Below are 20064 nucleotides of genomic sequence, written 5' to 3'. Positions count from 1 at the left end.
TGCCTCTCAACATTGGGGAGGTCAACAGTGAAGTCAGTGGTGAAGGTGGTCGAGGAGGAGCAGCAGCACGGGAACTACCCTGCGGAGGAGCCAGAGGACGACAACCCAGAATGCCATGGTGCCAGAGGCGGAGAACAGCGTGGAAGAGGTGTCCATGGCTAAGAGAATGACAAGAAGGTCCTATCGTGGATGGATGATCGACGAGCACAAGTTCGAGTAAGGGTCTTCCGCATGCTTCGACAAGGTCGTCAACGCCATGGTATCTACATGCATCGGTGCATACCCACCTAACCGACAATGGTATGGAACACGGCATTAGACATTTCTCTATATTATGTGTAAACGATATTGTTTCAGGAATTTTGTGTTCCTGAAATTTATTATTCTCTCAATATTTTTCTCTTGTTTCCTCATTCGCAAAATTCCCATGTGGTATTTCTTGTAGATCATGCTAGAGGTGTCATTACTGTTGAAGGTGGGCAGGTAAGGTGTGCGTGCTTATCTACAAAAGTCTATTGCAAGCCACGAATTCTTTAAGTTCATCAATGTTAGTTTCTCCTCATCTGTTTCATGAATTGTACCTTGCATGCTTATTAGCTCTCCACAGTTTCTGTCAGGTTCCATGGTCTCTTCTTGAAGTTAAGACTTTAGACTAGGAGCCTAACTAATCAACTAAAATTAGTAAATGCATATTGCTTTCTATTTTATATATGCCTCAGGTGTTAATAACAGCAATTACAAAGCTATATGATTGTAGTTATGATGTAACTCATCTTGCTTCTTGTCTTTTCTTTGTATGATTCATCAGTTAAATCATATCTCTCTTGATAAAATGAGTGTACTGTTAACTCAGAAAATTGAGTTGTGGAGGTTAAAGAGGCATGGCATGCCTAAGAGAAGGAACTGAGACTAATGGTTGCACACTCTCAAGATGCGGCAAGCACAAAATATTAACTCGAGAAGCCAATGTTTCATCTATAAGATTGATCAAGACAATGGACCTTCAGTGAGGCATTAGCACCTCTTACTCAAACATGGGGGTCTCTACGAACTTAAGAGATGATGAAGTTGAAGAGTTTCTTCATTCAAGTTATGTTATGAACTTATGGTCAAGCTAGATGATAAGGCAACTCATGTCTCAATTTCTTTTTCCTGTTAAGATTTTATGGGTTCCACGGATTACGAACGGATAAAGTCAGATGTGTATGGTAATGAGCTAGAGAACTACTAACACTTCCATCTTTCCTCCGAATGCTTTGCTATCATGTAAGTTCAGCAATGGGCTCATATTTAGTTTCATGTAAATTTCAGCCGGATTATATGCATCCTGATTATTAAATAATTGTATTGTCCCTTATATTTGATTACCTTCCTTTAAAAAAACAATTATATTATATTTTGTTCATTTATGATTCCCTTGTGAGATTTTGAAGGATGCTCTACGGGTAGAAAATTCAGCACTCCACTTGGTGTGATGACAACGATGGCATTAGAGAGATAAGGCTTGTGGGTGGGTGGTGTGGTACTCGGTGAGGCTGTGAAGGGGAGGCCCAAGGCTGATTAGGCGTGTTGTGGGTGTGTCGATGAGGCAAGGTTGAGGCGGGCTCGTAAGGCTCAAGTCTGAGGGAAACATGGGAAGGGTTGAGTCGTTGAACGCCTCTACACTAGACTAGAGCTGGAGGGGAACTCAGTGAGGGACAGACCTCATTCCTGCCAAAGTGCTTGAGGCATTGAACTCAGGAAGAGCTTGATGACAAAGGTGCTTGCTTTAGCGAATGCTGGATAGTGTGAGACTGAAAATCTTAAGGAGTGTTTGGACATTATAGCGTAAGAAAATCCCTTAATTTTTTAAATATTATTATCATATTAGGTTTATGATGTTTAACTTACCTGTTTACTTTATAAGAGCAACGAGAGGATAGACATGAGTATATGTCTTTTGCAATTATGCCTTATAATTTTCATTTGTACATTTTTCATTACCCTATCAATTTTAATTAAAAGAATGCGAATAACAGTGAACAATAAAATAAATTGTCTATCGATATGTTCATTAGCATCTTTAAATTAGTTGATTCACTTAGTATTGAAAGAATATTCTAGAATCCATCGCAAAGCATGGGCACTCAGCTATAAGTAATAATTTATTCCTGAATGGTATTCAAATGCTTAACAATTTTGAAAAACTACTTTAAAGCTGCATTCCGGATAAATTCAGGGAATTTACATGACTCAAATTTCCTATCTCCCAAGGAGTTTTGGCTCCCATTGCAGCACACGGGTGTTAGCTATAGTGGGTCCTTTATTTTTTTCTTTGTTGCTTTTAGATACCTAATTAAAAAATTTCACACGCTATCATTACATGTGTCATTTCTTCATCTATGTGCATATCGTTGCGTGGACATGTTAATTTTTCTATACATATTTCTTCGCTAAAACAATCTACTTATTTGTTGTGTTTTGTTTTTATAAGGGTTATTTATTTGCTGTAGGCATGAATTTTAAATGTAGTACGATTTAATTGGATGATCAGTACTGATATAAAAGACAAGCGTGTGATTGCTTCGATTAATATAAACAATAGTTTTTATATAAGTTCGATGTTATCTTATCTATTTATTATTATTTTTAACGTAGTCCTAAAGAAAAGGACGAATGAGATTCAGCGTCTTCGTCCGTCGTCGGAGGAAAGGGTGGAGAAAGAAAAAGAACCGGACGAATCAGATTCAGCGTCTTCGTCTCGTCATATGCTGTGTCGACATGGAGGAACCAGATTCAGCAGCGACGAAGAGACTAGAGGCCCGCTAGACCAAGCGAGCGAGCATCAGGCGCAAATGGCGGCTATGCCATCCCTGTACCGGCGGGTCCTCCCGTCCCCACCGGCGGTGGATTTCGCCTCGCCGGAGGGCAAGCGCCTCTTCGCGGAGGCCCTCGCAGCCGGCACCATGGAGGGCTTCTTCTCCCTCGTCTCCTGCTTCCAGACGCAGTCCGAGCCTGCATTCTGCGGCCTCGCCTCCCTCGCCGTCGTCCTCAACGCGCTCGCCATCGACCCGGGCCGCCGCTGGAAGGGCCCCTGGCGGTGGTTCGACGAGTCCATGCTGGATTGCTGCGAGCCCCTCGACAAGATCAAGGCCCAGGGCATCACCTTCGGCAAGGTCGCCTGCCTCGCGCACTGCTCCGGCGCCAAGGTCCAGTCATTCCGCACCAACCGGGCCACTATCGACGACCTCCGCCGCCATCTCATCCGCTGCGCCTCCTCCCAGGACTGCCATCTCATCGCCTCCTACCACAGGAAGCCTTTCAAACAGGTGAGATCCTACTTCCTAGTTCCTATGGTCCACTATCCTACTACGGTAACGTGATTCTCCCACTATAAATTATATTATATTAGATTCAGATCAGATTGGATTATTTATTAAAAAAAATAGATTAGAGCCATTTTTAGCACTGATTCAATTAAAAGGGCATATCTTCTCCGGAGCGCCTCAGATATTCAGATTGGATTATTTGAGTTCCTCATCCTCCACTGCATGAATATATCTGTAGCAGCACTGTAGCGATCCATCTGCTCTGTAGCAGTTGGCACTGTAGCGATCCATCTGCCCTGTTCATCACGGAAACGGTGCAGATGAATCGTACAACGTATTCTGCTACAGTATTCCGCACGGACCTCGTCCGTCTGCTTCGCATCCGACGGCCGAGTGACCGCTTAAGTTGCCGTCTCACTAGCGACTGCACAGGATCCGGTTACCCATATAACACTGATGCGTGCCGTGTGCAATGAAGCAGACCGGAACCGGACATTTCTCCCCAATCGGTGGCTACCACGCTGGACAGGACATGGCGCTCATCTTGGATGTCGCCCGATTCAAATACCCTCCTCATTGGGTTCCATTGCCACTTCTTTGGGAAGCCATGAATACGACTGATGAGTCAACCGGACTTCTTAGGGGGTCTCTTTTCTTGTCTATCTTCCTCTCACTCACTCCTGATCATTTTCATTTCCTTAACCAACATGTATGCAGTTGGGGTCGCTATCTTGTTACGTAGGCTAATAGCTTTACAACTTGGATTAAGCAATTGTAGTTAGGCCTATGGGCTATGATTTATTGACTATCAGGATATAGTGGGAGGTAAAATGTATTGCAGTTTATTTAAAAAATAGTAATTGGCCATTTAAGGGCTTTCTTGTATCCCCTTTAGAACGTTTAGCACTGTTTCGTTAATTAAGAACGCCTCCTTTGCATGGCGTCCGTTTGTATGTTTTTTGACGTAGAAACTGTTGCAGTTTAATTTATTCAGACTTTTTATCACTAAATCTCGTGTTTCATTATAAGAACACATCCTTTTCATTGTGGCTGTTTTATGTTTCTTTTGACATGGAAACTCAATTTAATTTAGTGCTCTACTTACAAACGTTATTGCAGGGAGCATCTGGGACTATTTCTTCAGTTTCAATTGGTTTAAATTTGTCCCTACCCCCCAGTATATTAGTTTGACATGTTCATTGCCAAAAACCATATTATGCTAGTATTAAGATAGTCTTACTTCTGTACCTGTAGCAAGTATAAAAACCTTACTGTACATACAGTATACCTTAACTCAATAATGCCACATTGTGCATATGCTCTTTCCTATGCATTCAGAAAATTGCAGTGACGTTTCAGTTTTCTTCTATATGATCAAATTCATTAGTTGGCCTTGCATTTTAAAATGTTGGCATCTTTGTATTCAATAGGTTCATGCTTATATCAAGGTCCACTGCAGCTCCTTCATCACTGTACACAGTGGTAAAAATGCCAAGGCTTGGTCTGTTGAATGTAAATGGACACGTTGGATGTAGTTTTCTTTTGCTCATTACTTTCAGTATTCTGCAGAGTTGCAGAGATGAAAGCTGGAAAAGCATGTCAAAGTATTGCGCTGAAGATTTACCAAATCTTTTGAAGGCTGAGAGTTTAGAAAATGTTCCAACACTTTTGTCCTGTTTAATTAATTCTCTTCCAGCTAATGCTGGAGCTTTGGTCAAATGGGTTGTTGAAGTTAGGAGAAAAGAGGATGGTAGGCCAACCTTAAGCAAAGAGGAGAAAGAAAGGCTCTCTTTGAAGGTCACTTTTCTATTTCATTTTCTGATGCTGGGTGAAGCTTTTGCTCCCTTATGTAACACACCTTGCATTCACTTGCAGGAAAGTGTATTACAGCAAGTCCGTGATACCAAACTATTTATGATAGTCCATGACCTGCAATGTGCTAATATCCAATGTTGCAATTGCTCATCGTCAAGTGAAGAAGATTCCATTACTAGAATTGCAGCCGCTATGTGCTGTCAAGGAGCCGCAATGCTATCAGGGAACCTTGCATCAAGTGATTGTTTCTGCTGCAGAGAAACATGTTTCAAATGTGTTCAAGCGAATGGTGATTGTCCTAAGACTGTTATCTCAGGCTCCGTGGTATCTGAAGGGAATGAACAGGGTGTTGATATGCTTTTACCAATGTCCCCTCGCAGTACAAGTTCGTGCTATTCAAACTTGAGTAATGAAATCATGAAATATCCATCAAGTGCAGATGTTCTAACTGTTCTACTGCTGGCTTTACATCCCAGCACATGGTTGGGCATCAAAGATGAGAGGCTGAAAGCTGAATTTCAGACTCTTGTTTCAACAGACGATCTACCTGATGTTCTTAGACGGGAGGTGCGTTGTCGCAATCCAAGCAAGCCTATTTATCTACCTTTTCTCCCTAGCAAAATGTTTTCCAGACAAAGAAGATGCACTGTTATTTTCCCTTGTGGAAATCATGTCAAATTTTAGAGTTCTACTAGATGAGGCATGGCTGTTTTTGCTTCACCTGCCTCCACCCTAGCCCTTGTTTGGGTTGGGCGGGGAAGATCGGGGTTGATTATCCAACGGTGCTCCGGTGGGTCAGGGCGGGTTTTAAGTTTATTGTTTTTTCACAATTAAAAATATTTTTATATTAACTAATTTCGATTGTTATTAACTTATTATCACCAAAACCAACTATCTAGGAGACAAGCTTCCTACAATTTCAATAGATGTGTTTAACATGGCAAAGCTATTTCTTATAGTCTCCTAATCTATTAAAATATAGTGATATTATATGTTCAGGGTGGCCTCTGACCCAGATCCACCCTAACAGCGCAAGACAGGGCATGGTCCGATCAGGATGGAACTCCTCATTTTGGTGTGGGGCAGGGCCGAGATCAAGTTGTTGCTACCAAGCTTTGTGCCAAGTAGATCATAGCATATAGCCTGCTTAGATGAAACTTGAAACTATTCCAAACCCATACTGCCACCACAAACAAGAAGACACAGACACGAAGGTAAACTGGAATATAAAAAGGCAGCAACCAAGCATGCACATGCATAAAGTTGTTTTTGGCTACTCGCTGTAGAGGGTGTGAGAGACTGAGATGTTGAGATTTCTTGTTGCATTGTGATGTCTTAGAAAACTCAATCCCTCGTCTAGTCCGTTCCTCCTAAATTCGATGCTCAGCATTCACTTTACACCATACTACACTTGAAACCCAGTTGCATAGGATACCAGTCTTATATGCACTATGTTAGTCGCTGAATTCTTACTCTTGGTAGTAGCTGAATTCTTACTCTCATCGAGAGAGGATGACACTAGGAGTTAGGGCAATTTTTTCTTTATTTCTCATCCAAATGCCATACCAACCTGAGGGGTTGGGGATACATATTTATAGGCCCATGGCCAGCCAAGCATATGCCAAGATGCTAGTCTAAGATGCTAGTCTAAGATGCTAGTCTAAGATGCTGTCCTCTAGTCTAAGATGCTGTCCTAGATGCTGTCCTCTAGTCTAAGATGCTGTCCTAGATGCTGTCCTAGTGTCCTAGATGCTGTCCTAAAGCATATGGGCAGCAAGACCACCATGTGGCAGCCCCACAAAGACCATGCAGCAGCACAAGGACTTATCCCATCATTCTCCCCCTAAGTCTTGTGCGTCGTCTTGTGGGAAGATTGAACCATCCCGGTCCTGGAGCAGAGCTCAAGGAACTTGAGCCTCCCAAGAGGCTTGGTGAGCAGGTCCGCAAGCTGATCCTTGGTGTTGATGTAGCTCGCCTTGATGCTCCCTTCCTCCAAACAGCCTCGGATGAAGTGGTACCTCACCCGGATGTGCTTGCTCCGTTCATGGAAAACGGGGTTCTTTGCCAGGGCTAGAGCGGACTTGCTGTTCACCCTGAGCTCCACCGCTCTAGTGTCTCTGCCGAGGAGATCACCAAGCAGTCGAGCGAGCCAGAGCGCCTGAGTCGAAGCGGTGGAGGCCACTATGTACTCGGCCTCGCAGCTGGACAGGGCCACCACCTGCTGCTTGACCGACTGCCAGCTAACGAGGCACTTGCCGAGGAAGAAGAGGATCCCGCTCGTGCTCTTGCTGGTGTCGATGTCGCCGGCGTGGTCGCTGTCGCTGTACCCGACGAAGTGTGCCGCCCCAGGGCACCTAGGGTAGTAGAGGCCGTGGTCGAGAGTCCCCGCAACGTAGCGGATGATCCTCTTCACAGCCTGCTGGTGCTCCGTCGTCGGTCGCTGCATGAACCGACTAACGTAGCCGACGGAGAATGCCAAGTCCGGCCGTGTGTGGGCGAGGTAGCGAAGGCTCCCCACAAGACGCCGGTACTGCGTAGCGTCCACCTCCTCCGTCGTGCTGTCGCGGCTCAGCTTCAGCCTCTCCTCCATCGGAGTGAGAGCTGGGTTGCAGTCGGTGAGCCCAGCTAGCTCAACGACGCGCTTGGCGTAGGCAGTCTGTCGAAGCGTGATCCCGGAGTCATCCTGGTGCACCTCGATCCCCAGGTAGAAGGAGAGAGGTCCCAGGTCACTCATCTGGAAGGTGGCCTTCATCTCTTCCTTGAATGCCGCCACCTCCGCATCCTTGGTGCCGGTGATCACCAAGTCGTCGACGTAGACACCCACCAGCAGAGCAGTTCCTCCACTGCCCCGTCGGTAGATGGCCGCCTCGTGCGGGCTTTGCTCGAAGCCTATCCCTTTTAGCGTGGAATCCAACTTGGCATTCCACGCCCTCGGTGCCTGCCGCAAGCCATAGAGGGCCTTGCGCAGGCGGAGCACCTTGCCCTCCTTGCCGGGGATCGTAAATCCCGGCGGCTGGTGCACGTAGACCTCCTCCTTCAAGTCGCCGTTAAGGAACGCCGACTTGACGTCCATGTGATGAACACGCCAGCCCTCCTGGGCAGCTAGCGCAAGGAGGAGTCGCACGGACTCCATCCGTGCCACGGGAGCGAAGGCGTCGTCGAAGTCGACCCCCTCCTGCTGCACGAAACCTCGTGCCACCAAGCGAGCCTTGTGCTTGACGATGGCGCCGGCTTCATCCCTCTTCAGCTTGAACACCCACTTAAGGGTGATCGCTCGGTGACCACGAGGGAGGTCAGCAAGCTCCCAGGTGCGGTTCTTCTCAACCGCATCCATCTCCAACTGCATCGCGGCGCGCCATGCCGCGTGTCTCTCGGCCTCTGCAAACGACCGAGGCTCGCCGTCGTCACACGCAAGGTGCAACTGCGCCTCCAGATCGTGAGGCACCAGTCCCGGCACCGGCTGGTCGTCGAGAAGGTTCTCCATCGTACGGTACCGCAACGGCTCGCCGTCGTGGTACGCGTCGATGCGCTCCTCGTCGTGAGAGAGCGGAGTAGCGAGCTCAACCGGGATGTGCTCGACACGAGCTGGTGTTGGAGTAGACGTGCCCGGAGAGGTGCCTGTCGGTGCTGGAGTGCGTGGCGTTGCCGGCTGTGGTGGAGCCGGCGAAGAACTCATCGCAGCCGAGGTCCTGGCTGGAGAACGTGGTGATGTTGAAGTAGCAGGCGCCGGGGTCGGTGGAGGCTCGGGGACTGGGGTAGACACGCTCGTCGAAGAAGAGCTGCCTACTCCCCCAGCTCCCTCGAAGTGGACGTACTCGACAGTGAAGTCGTCGTACGTCGGAGCCGATCTGTCGTCCATCGCCTTGTCCCACGCCCATCCTCGCCCTTCGTTGAACACAACGTCGCGCGCTGTGTGCACACGCTGTGTCTTCGGGTCGAGGATGCGGTAGGCCTTCGAGCCCTCCGCGTAGCCGATGAACACTCCCGGAGTGCTCCTGTCGTCGAGCTTGCTGATATGGCCAAGCTCCTTGGCGAACGCGAGGCAGCCGAAGACCCTCAAGTGGGAGACCGCCGGCTTGCGCCCATGCCAAGCCTCGTACGGCGTCCTACCGTCGAGCGCCTTGGTAGACGAGCGGTTGAGGATGTAGATGGCCGTCACCACCGCCTCTCCCCAGAAGACAGCCGGCATCCCCCTCTGCTTGAGGAGGGCCCGAGCCATCCCCACAACCGTCTGGTTGCGCCGCTCGACGACGCCGTTCTGCTGCGGGCTGTACGGCGCGGAGTAGTGGCGCTGAATGCCCTTATCAGCGCAGTACGACGCGAATTCAGCCGCCGTTGTCGGTGCGCAGCACGCGCAGCTTGCGGCCGCACTCCGCCTCCGCAGCAGCCTGCGCGCGCCTGATGGCGTCCGCAGCCTCTCCCTTGCTGCCGAGGACCATCACCCACATGTAGCGGGAGAGGTCGTCGACGAGCAGCAGGAAGTAGCGTCGTCCTCCCGGTGTGGCCGGTGTCACCGGGCCACACAAGTCCCCGTGCACAAGCTCGAGCCTCTCCTTGGCTCGGAAGCTCGCCCGCTGGGGAAAGGGGAGTCGCCTCTGCTTCGTCAACACGCAGACGTCGCAGAGCTGCTCCACATGGTCGAGGCACGGCAGGCCTCGCACCATCTCTGCGGCACTGAGCCGCTTCAGGGCCTCGAAGTGAAGGTGCCCGAAGCGCTCGTGCCACTGCCACGCCTCGTCGTCCCGACGAGCGGCGAGACAGAGGGGTTGTGCCACCTGCACGTTAAGGACGTAGAGTCGATTTGTGCCTCTGGTTACCTTGGCAAGAAGGCGACGACGGCGATCTCAAATCCTCATGACTCCATCCTCAACAACCACGCGCGAACCGTTCTCATCCAGCTGTCCCAAGCTGATGATAGAGTTCCTCAACGCGGGAATGTAGTAGACTCCGGTGAGCAGCCTGTGCTCACCAGACACGGCGGTGAAGATGACGGAACCGACGCCCTTGATCTCCACGCCGGAGGCATCCCCAAATTTGACGGAGCCTCGGACGCTAGAGTCAAGCTCGGTGAAGAACTCCCGTCGACCGGTCATGTGATGGGTGGCACCGGTGTCGAGGCACCACCCGTCAGTCTTGTCGTTGCCGGAGCCGTCGCCGAGGAGGGCGTGTGCTTTTGGCTCGTCAAGGTGGAGGAGAGCCGCTGCGGCCGGTGCCGCTGGAGGTAGCTCTATGCTCGCATGAGCCATGAACAGAGCCGGCTCCTCCTCCTCCGCCTGTGCGACGTGGGCCTGGCCGCGTCGTGGCTGACGACAGTCCTTGGCCCAATGGCCAAGCCGGCCGCAGTTGCGGCAGGTGTCGTCTCGTGCCGGCTTGTGCTTGTCGGCGGCGCCACCCTGGGCGCCTCCGCGGGCATCACCCTCGGCACGTCCTCGCGCCCCGGCCTGGGCGTCTCTGCGCGCCTTGCGCGGCTTGCCACGCTTGCGGCCGCCTGTCGTGGAAGAAGGCTCCCCCTTCCTCCGGTCACCCTGGCAGGCATCCCACTGCTCCCGAGTGAGAAGGAGCTTCCCGCCAGTGGTGATGGGCCCCGAGAGAGATTGTGGCTCATCGCTGTCGACGACCTTGAGGCGACCTATCGCCTCCTCGATCGACATCGTGGAGAGATCCAGCAGAGACTCGATCGAGAGAGCCATCTGCTTGTACTTCTCGGGGACGCAACGGAAGAGCTTTTCGACAGCTCTCTCCTCGCCGTAGGTGTCATCGCCGAACTGCACCATCTTCTGCAACAGTGTGTTGAGACGGAGAGCAAAGTCATCAACGTCCTCACCTGGCTTGAAGGCCAGGTTCTCCCACTCCTTGCGAAGTGCCTGCAGTGTGGACTTGCGGGCGCGGTCGCTGCCGATGCGTGCCGCAGCGATGGCGTCCCAAGCCTCCTTGGCAGTCCGCTTATTGGTAAGCGAGAACTGCATCTCGGACGGGACTGCTGCGATGAGGGCATCCAGCGCCCGTCGATCCTGGTCGTAGTCGACGTCGCCGTACCGGACTGCCTCCCACATGTGCCGCACCTGGAGCTTTACCCTCATCACCGCAGCCCACTCGACGTAGTTGGTCTTAGTGAGGGTAGGCCACCCACCGCCGGGGCCGACGTCCCTAACAACAGCCTGGAACCCGTGGTGACCACGGTACCGATCCGGGGAGAGAGAGCCACGCCGCCTGTAAAGGCCGCGCTCTCCATCGACCCGTCCGCCACCGTTGCCGTGCGTGCCTCCTCCAGGAGCGCCACCGGCGTGCGCGCCTCCTCCAGGAGCGCCGCCGGCGCGTCCGCGCCTGTCTGGGCTGCCGCCCCGCTCGTGGGCGTGCGCCGCTGCCCACTGTGCCGCCCGCTCTCGCGCTGCCTCTGCCTCCGGCAGCTCGAGGTCCGCGTCGGCGCTGTCGTCAGCAGAAATGGAGCTGCCGGTGCTGCCGCACAGAGCCTCGACCTCCGCTGCCGCCGCACGCGCTGCAACCGCCGCCGCCGCTGCTTCTGCCTCCGCTCTGGCTGCTGCTAGCTCCGCCGCTGCCAGCCTCGACGCCCTTGCCGCCGCCGCAGCGGTCTCTGCCGTCGCTCGCTCGCGTTCCTCTGCCGCAGCAAGTTCGGCCTCCTGCCGACGCCGCGTGCTCGAGGCGACCGAGCGCTGAGACTGCCCTGCGGACATGACGCGCTACCGGGGGAGGGCTGCTGCGTGGGGAGAGGGCTGCTTCAGACGAGCTACTGCTGCTCTGCGCAGAGGGAGAGGGGTGAGCAGGAGCAACCGGGGCTGCTGCTGCTCTTAGCTGGGGCTGCTGCGAGGCTGAGGGGGGAGATGAGCAGGAGATGCTCAGGCTACAGGATAAACAGGCTCTGATACCAGTTGTTAGTCGCTGAATTCTTACTCTTGGTAGTAGCTGAATTCTTACTCTCATCGAGAGAGGATGACACTAGGAGTTGGAGCAATTTTTTCTTTATTTCTCACACAAATGCCATACTAACCTGAGGGGTTGGGGATACATATTTATAGGCCCATGGCCAGCCAAGCATATGCCAAGATGCTAGTCTAAGATGCTAGTCTAAGATGCTGTCCTAGATGCTGTCCTCTAGTCTAAGATGCTGTCCTAGATGCTGTCCTCTAGTCTAAGATGCTGTCCTAGATGCTGTCCTAGTGTCCTAAATGCTGTCCTAAAGCATATGGGCAGCAAGACCACCATGTGGCAGCCCCACAAAGACCATGCAGCAGCACAAGGACTTATCCCATCACACTATACCTTGACATAGAGAAACTGTAAGAAACTTAATTCAGTTAGGTAAAGGCCATCACTCTCATAAATAGAGCGTTATTTTGAATAATATTTATCATGCCTTTTGCACATTACATCAATCCATGGATTGTTCCATTATTATTTCACTGTTCCATTGTTATCTCACTGCGAAAAAAATTATGTATCTTATGTTGTTATTTCATTTTCATAAATATGAATGCCGAAAACTTTTGCCATAGCAGATTAGCAGGCATATTAACTAGTACAACTCTTTATGTGCTGACAGATATTGCATCTAAGGCAGCAACTCTGTTATCTGAAGTCTTGTAAAGAAGAGGACTTTGAAGATCCGGTGCCACCATCACCTTAGCAGTTTGTGCTAAAGTAGTAATCCACTCACTTGGTTAGATTAGTTACTTGAAATTGATGTCAAGAGAAAAATTACGAGTGGTTCCTGGCAATCACATGAGCAGAGTCATATTAGTAATTAAATAAAAAATATCTTATTGATCAGTGCCTTATAATCAGTAATGATGTTGCTTTAAGAGAGGCTATTGTTCTTTCTTAAATGAAGATGTTGTAGTTCTTGAAGATCACGAAACTCTTTCTTCTTAAATTGCTTTTGTGCTAAACCCTATTGTCTTATTCTCTCTACTCCAAATAGATTATTTTCTCTATGAACGTACTGTATGTGATGTTTATTCATAAAGAGAAATGCTGTAACAAATGTGATCTTGTACATGTTGATCTTTACACAGAAGTGGAATGTAGTAGCTTGTAGGAATATTTGTAACTTGTAATTCATAGAACTGTGTCAGGATGAAGTCTTCAAGTTTCTGAATATCCACAGGTATTTACATCCAACTGATTGTGACTGAGTCAATACTAATAATGCTGGCCCAGTGCATGCTTCAGGTTTTATGACAACTTTATCCATTTCACAGATGCTGTTTTCTGCCCTGTCTTTGTTGCTGGATGAAATCGTGTGGTGAATCATGTACCAATAATACAGGAGCTACCTCCATCATATACTTATTGTCGACCATGTCTGCCCAATCAATCAATCATTTCGGTCGAGTTAGTCTTTGAAGCATTCTTCATGCTCGTTCGACACTGCTCGAGGCTTTCTCCCCATCCACACGCATTCATCTTTTACATGTCTAAATCTTGGTATGATTTTTGTGGCCCTAACTTGTGACAGAACATAAATCGGGTTTTTGCCACTTGGCACGACCTGACGTATAAACTGCAACAAATAAATGCCTCTGTTAGCTTAGAAGAAAGACAAATTAGGAATATGCACGTTGTCATCAAATACTTGTTTTTTTTTTCTTTTACACATGTGCTTTTGTTTCTTGTAGACAGCGTTGTGGTGCTTTCCTGCGTTCTTCGAGAGATTCTCCGAGAGAAAACCCAATTCCAGTGAAAAGGGAGTACATGAAACAGAGTAAAGATGACGACATAAAATAAGTAAGAGAGGAAAACGAGCATCCACATAGTACATGAAGGCTCTTATGGATGTGATGCGGAAAACGAGCATCCACAGAAAGCCGGAACGGGTCGGATTAGAGGTCAGTTAATACATGAACGTAACAAGAACGCTATCCAACTCCAACCCTCGTGAAGCCAAACTGATGGCTCACGCATTCTGGCAGATTATTTGAATCTAAATGCATTTTATTTTCGAACTATCTGAATGCATATGCTGATATGCATGTACACAGCGTAAAACAAAAAAGGTGTAACGTGGATTGCATAGGGTGCAAGATTGCAAATTTCATCAGTTAAACATCAATATAAAAAAGATCACCGGACTGAATTGTTGAAACTAGCACTCATGCTTAGGTACAAGCAAGGCACTTTCATAGACTCAGTCACAGCTTACAAATTCAGAAGTTCACAGATAAACCCCAAAAAAAGGCAGAGGAAGACAGGTTGGTATCAGTTGCATCCAAGATCTTCCAAATAGCACCAGATTTGGATCGACAACGGCCAAACTCTCCAAGAACGTACATTTAAACATGCATGTTATCTCTGAACTCGCCAAACTGTTCTTAAAAGAAAACCTAACATCGTGTTACTTACAGAATAAGCATCAGACATGATGACTTGATCGCCACATGCAGCTACAGGCAGCTGCAACCAGGAGACACCACTACACCATGCCACAAGTAGATGCCCACACAGCACTTGGTCCATTCCATATCTTCTTAAGGAAACCAATCATAGATACAAATGAAATTACAACTCACAGAATTCATCCGCAGTGTCCATCACGAAAGCCACATGCCACAACTGCATAAATAAGAGAAGCTAGGATCGATGATATGATTCAGAATATACCAGGGATCCTGCAAATAGCCCTCCCAACCACAGCTATCCAGCACACAGAGGAAGAGTGATCCTGGCCTATTATTAGGCAGCCTGTTCCATCTCCAGAGGGAGAGTGATCCTGGTCTCATGTCACAAGGAAAGCTCGAACCGCCATAGACTATTTCCCTCTCTTTTTCTCCTTCCTCCTTGGAGGATTCCAAGCACACCAGTCGTGTGTCTTGGTTTCCTCCAAACACAGCGCGCGCACTGTCGCCCTTCACCTCTCCTTCCTCTCCCTCTCCCTGGGAGGGAGGAAGACAGAGGCATGAAGTGGCGCAGGGTAGACGCTTGTGAACTGTCCCACCTGTTGCGCCGACAAACCAAAAAGGATGGAGAAGAAGGTCACCATCCTCATGAACCGGTACGAGCTTGGCCGCATGCTCGGGCAGGGCACCTTCACCAAGGTGTACCATGCACGGAACCTTGCGTCCAACCAGAGCATGGCCATCAAGGTCATTGACAAGGAGAAGGTACTGCGTGTTGGCATGATCGACTAGATCAAGCGGGAGATCTCCGTCATGCGCCAAGTCCGCCACCCCAATGTCATCCAGCTGCACGAGGTCATGGCCAGCAAGAGCAAGATATACTTTGCAATGGAGTATGTCCGGGGCAACGAGCTATTCAGCAAGGTCGCCAGGGGCCGGTTCAAGGAGGACGCCGCGAGGAAGTACTTTCAGCAGCTGATAGGGGCTGTGGACTTCTGCCACAGCAGTGGTGTCTATCACCGGGACCTGAAGCTGGAGAACCTCCTCGTGGATGAGAACAGCAACCTCAAGGTGTCGGACTTTGGCCTGAGCGCCCTCAAGGAGTGTCAGAAGCAGGACGAGCTGCTGCACACGACATGCGGGACACCTGCATATGTCACACCGGAGATAATCAACAAGAAGGGCTATGACGGAGCAAAAGCAGAGTTATCCTCTTTGTTCTTCTTGCTGGCTATCTTCCATTCCATGACTCAAATCTAATGGAGATGTACCGGAAGATTAGCAGAGGTGATGTCAAGTACCCGCAGTGGTTCTCTTCTGATCTCTGGAGGCTTATGTCCAAGCTCCTTGATCCAAATCCAAACACCAGGATCACCACTGAGAAGTTGGTTGAGCACCCGTGGTTCAAGAAGGGGTACAAAGCGGCAGTGATGCTAGCACAACCGCACGGCTCAAACAGCCTCAAGGATGTGCAAGCAGCTTTCAGCACTGACCACAAGGGCAATGAAGCCAACAAGGTGGAACAACCGGAGAGCCCTTTGAAGCCAACGAGCTTGAATGCATTCGACATCATCTCCCACTCCAAAGGATTTGATCTGTCAGGTCTGTTCGAGAATGGCCAAGAGCAGAAGGCGAACTAGCAGTTCATGACCCAGAAGTCAGCATCAGCAATAGTGTCAAAGCTGGAGCAAATTGCTGAGACAGAGCGCTTCAAGGTGAAGAAATAGGACAGACTGGTGAAGCTGCATGGGTCCAAGGAAGGGAGGAAGGGCCAGCTAGCGATCGATGCGGAGATCTTTGAGGTAACGCCAGCCTTTTATGTCGTTGAGGTGAATAAGTCAGCTGGGGACACATTGGAGTACGAAATGTTCTGCAACAAGGGCCTAAGACCTTCACTCAGGGACATCTGCTGGAGCGGTCAGTCGGAGGAAAAGCTTCCTTCACTGGCTGAGTCATCACCTCTAAAGCAGTCCTCTTAAGTTGGTCTCGAGAGCCGTCATTTAAGTGCAACCTCATCAGAGATGCAACTACAATCCATCTTCCACTCCTTTATTTTTCCCCTCTCTCAAAGGGCTGAGATTTTGCTCACTTGAGCATCAGGCTTTTGGGCTCTTTGTTGATCTTTTTGCCAGTTTTCCTTTTGTAGTAGCAATTGTTGAAAATGGAACTCCTGTTCTCACCAATAGAAGCAATAAGATGACAGCGTCATCCTTTTTGCTGTTGCTTTGGGACAAAAATACCATCGCCTGCAGAAGACAATCACTTAGGAAACTACAAATTTATATAGATGGTAACGAAATCCACTAAGAAATGGGTGACATGAATTGAAATGTAACACATGCCAAAAACAAGGATGGTTAAGCAGCTTTTTGCTGAGGCAGAAATGCACAGAACTGATTCATCGTTATATTTCAAGGAGTAGGGTAAATCCTACTCCTTATGATGTTCAAGGTAAACTATAAATGCACGGAAAAGAAAGGGAATTAGTGGATATATACCTTCATACCAAGCTCTTCGCAGAAGCTCAACAAGAACCTCATTTGATCTCACAAATCACAATTGTACGCACCCACAAAAAGCCATTTTGCAATCCAATTTCTGTCAGGAAGAGGTACTAACATTATTTCATCATTGTCTTAAATTCAGCCTAGTTGCTACAAGAAGCTTGTAAATCAAGGAGAAAACCTAAGGACTCAGAAGTTATCTTCTCCTTTTTAGATATGGGGATGACCCCTGATTTCGATTAGTGAAACCATGAAACAAAGTAGTTCTTACAGAGGTTCAAAATCGAAAATAAATGATAAAGGAAACATAGCAATTACTAGTAAATAGGGCCTACATAGCATCTGCATCCTGAACAAAACCAACTAAACGAATTGAACATAACAACCGTGAAGCAACATGTACTGAAATGCCGAAACATCTCCACTCCATCCAGATTGAATCTTCGACATGTCCACCGCCAGCTTTTTGATTTGCACCATCCCTTCACATAGTAGCCACCCAGAAATTATCTTACTCATGAAATGAAACTGAATGTAGTTATGTCCATTGTATCAGTTCATGTAACCCTTACTGACAAATCAGGATTTTTCTAGTTGCTTCATAAACTTAATTATAAATGCCAAATGTTGCTCCCAACCGTCACAGAATTTGTTAAAGAGAAGAGAAGGACAAGTAAAAGAACCTTCAGAGTTCATATGCTACTTAAATATGTGCATACTTGAAAGTAGAAAAAACAGCAGCTTTGTATGACTGAACTCTTGCGAAATCATTGGCCAAACCACCAATGCAATTAACAAATTACCAACGCAAGTATCCTTGAACTGCCTTGAAGTTTGGCACCATAGCATCCAGCCATCTATCAACCGACACGGAGATCCAAGCTTTACGTAAGAAATACCATAACTCAATTATCAAACTACTTGCTTACTGTTTCTCCCAAATTATCATACAAATCCTGTAAAATCAAATTAAAATACCAAACAAAACATATTTCTCTTACTTTCCTCGCAGAATTGCAACAGGCAAAACACCAAGATCACTAGTCAGCTAAGAAAAGTGAAATAACATGATGGATCAAACCGAAATGGAGCAGCCAAATTCAAGCTCTCGGAAGGGGTTAAAAAGGATTCTTATTGCTTCATGTCACCACGATGCGTTACATATAACCAAAACCAGATATGATATATTTCTCCCTCTCGCGAGCAAAATCCCAATAGCCCTAACCGGCGAAGACAGGGCCTCCCGCGAAATCAGGGCTTCACGGCGGCGGCGCTTGCCGGAGCGGGTTCAGCCGCCGCAGCAGCAGCAGCCAACGCTGCTTCGGCCGCGGCTACGGCGGTGGAGGCCTCCTTCTTATGCTCGTAGTCGCGATAGGTGTTGATGGCCTTGGTGCAGATCACTGGGAAGGGAGTAAAGAGAGGCAGGTGTTACGAAACGCAAGTACACGGGTACCGCGAGCATGGGCACACGAGTTCCTACTGGAATACCTCCGGCGCCAGCGAAGTAGAGGAAGCGGAGGAGCGTGGTGGAGGCTTCGCCGGCGGCGGCCATGGTGGTGGAGAGCTCGCCAGAGACGGTGAACTGGGCCACAGGTTTCGGTCTCTTTCTGTGTGGGGAGTGGCATACTGACATCCGATCTCACTCATACGGGCTTCCGGCTACCAATGGGCCATGAGTTGTAAATTCATGGGCTGTAATGATGGCCCACATGGGCCTTAAGAATTAAGGAAATTAGATGCTACATTGACTGGGACTCAGCGGCCTGCATCTTCTTCTTTTTTTTCCATTACAAGATGATGTATACGAGCACATATCACTACTTAGTTACAACACACTCACATATATGTAATTATGGATCTAACACACATCTATAGATAATACGGTTGAAAGCACTCACAAGTGAGTAAATTATTAGCATCAAAATTTGAATCATGGTGAGTGCAGTCGTACCCTTACGGCTCTACCACCACGCCAAGAGATAGTTTTGGCCTACATCTTGTTGAGAACTCAAATAACTTGCAATTTGTATTAAAAAAGATAGCTTATTTTCGGTGTATAGAATAGGAGTCCCTGTTCTAAGGACCCACACGGGCCAATACTAGTTGGCAGAAGATTCTTTTTTTATCCAAAATCTCACTGCGCGACTAGTATGCATCTTCACGACCAGGATCCTTATCACATAAGGTGTTCCTGCGACAGTCTACGTTGGTTGTGGGATAGGTACTCATCAAACCGGTCTATTTTTATTAAATGTATTCCACTCAAGTGTTTCCTTCCCTAGACACTCCTCCCCACCGGACAGGTCGTGGCCAGTGCAGTGGTGGCATGCCCCGTCCCGTAGCATTAAACGTTGCAGGATGGGCCCGCAGGCGTATCAGACTGCTTCACAGGCGTGCATGCAAGACCGATGTTTGTAACTAGTTTACAAACACTGATAACAAAATACACAGGACGTATGACTGTTATCCTTAGTGAGGCATGAACCTGGATAATCTCTGTATTCTTGAGTTCCTCATGAACACACGCACATCGCAAGCGTCGTTCACGTGCTCATCGACCAGTACACTCTGGAATCATTGTCAAAACTAACCCTCGATATTTGACGCGCCAGGTAGGGAGCATGTTTTTGCGTGTCGTAAGTGTTAGAGATTAGATTGGGCTACACATAGTCAGATCCATGGTAACCGCTGAGTCCTGTTCTGAGGTCTTCGGACACCATGAAGTGTTCATCATGGGGTACGACCGATATGAGCCCGGTATGCCCCAGGTATGGGACACCAAATCGAAATTAGAAGGCTCCAAGGTTCAACAAAAAGTTTGCATGATAGTTCATGCAACGGGGGGCAATGAAGGCTCCCGTATTTCGGGTGTCGGCGATGATTCCCAGGCCATGCGGCCAGAAGGGAACCAGACCGGCGCCGGACACAGGGATGCTCTGACACAGCCCCAACCACCATAGCGTCGCCCGGGGGAACTGCCATAGAGGACGCGGTCTTTGGAAGCATCATCGCCAAGGTTGTTACGCTACACGAATGCCGCAGGCTCCCCCCTCACGACATGACGCCAAACTGCAACGGCAAGCACCA

General features: G+C 48.7%; 1 protein-coding gene and 1 pseudogene across 2 annotated transcripts; both read left to right on the top strand.

The window, feature by feature from the left end:
* The first annotated feature begins 2690 nt into the window (after positions 1 to 2690).
* Positions 2691 to 13204, top strand: LOC133918439 (glutathione gamma-glutamylcysteinyltransferase 1-like). 2 transcript variants are annotated; one of them, XR_009909786.1, is made up of 7 exons: positions 2691 to 3308; positions 3790 to 3953; positions 4739 to 4790; positions 4878 to 5105; positions 5184 to 5508; positions 5600 to 5690; positions 12682 to 13204. XR_009909786.1 is itself a non-coding variant. In XM_062362358.1 (6 exons), the coding sequence occupies exons 1-6, from the start codon at positions 2748 to 2750 to the stop codon at positions 12763 to 12765; spliced, it is 1596 nt and encodes a 531-aa protein (XP_062218342.1). In that variant the 5' UTR covers positions 2691 to 2747; the 3' UTR covers positions 12766 to 13204. The 2 variants fall into 2 exon arrangements, 1 of the variants encoding a protein (XP_062218342.1); XM_062362358.1 differs by having other exon boundaries at positions 5184 to 5690.
* Positions 13205 to 14352: 1148 nt separating this feature from the next.
* Positions 14353 to 16977, top strand: LOC133918361 (CBL-interacting protein kinase 5-like; annotated as a pseudogene).
* Positions 16978 to 20064: the final 3087 nt, after the last annotated feature.

The sequence above is a fragment of the Phragmites australis genome, chromosome 1 (assembly GCF_958298935.1).
Source record: "Phragmites australis chromosome 1, lpPhrAust1.1, whole genome shotgun sequence".
NCBI classification, from domain to species: domain Eukaryota; kingdom Viridiplantae; phylum Streptophyta; class Magnoliopsida; order Poales; family Poaceae; genus Phragmites; species Phragmites australis.
This window is presented reverse-complemented; position numbering and strand designations above follow the sequence as displayed.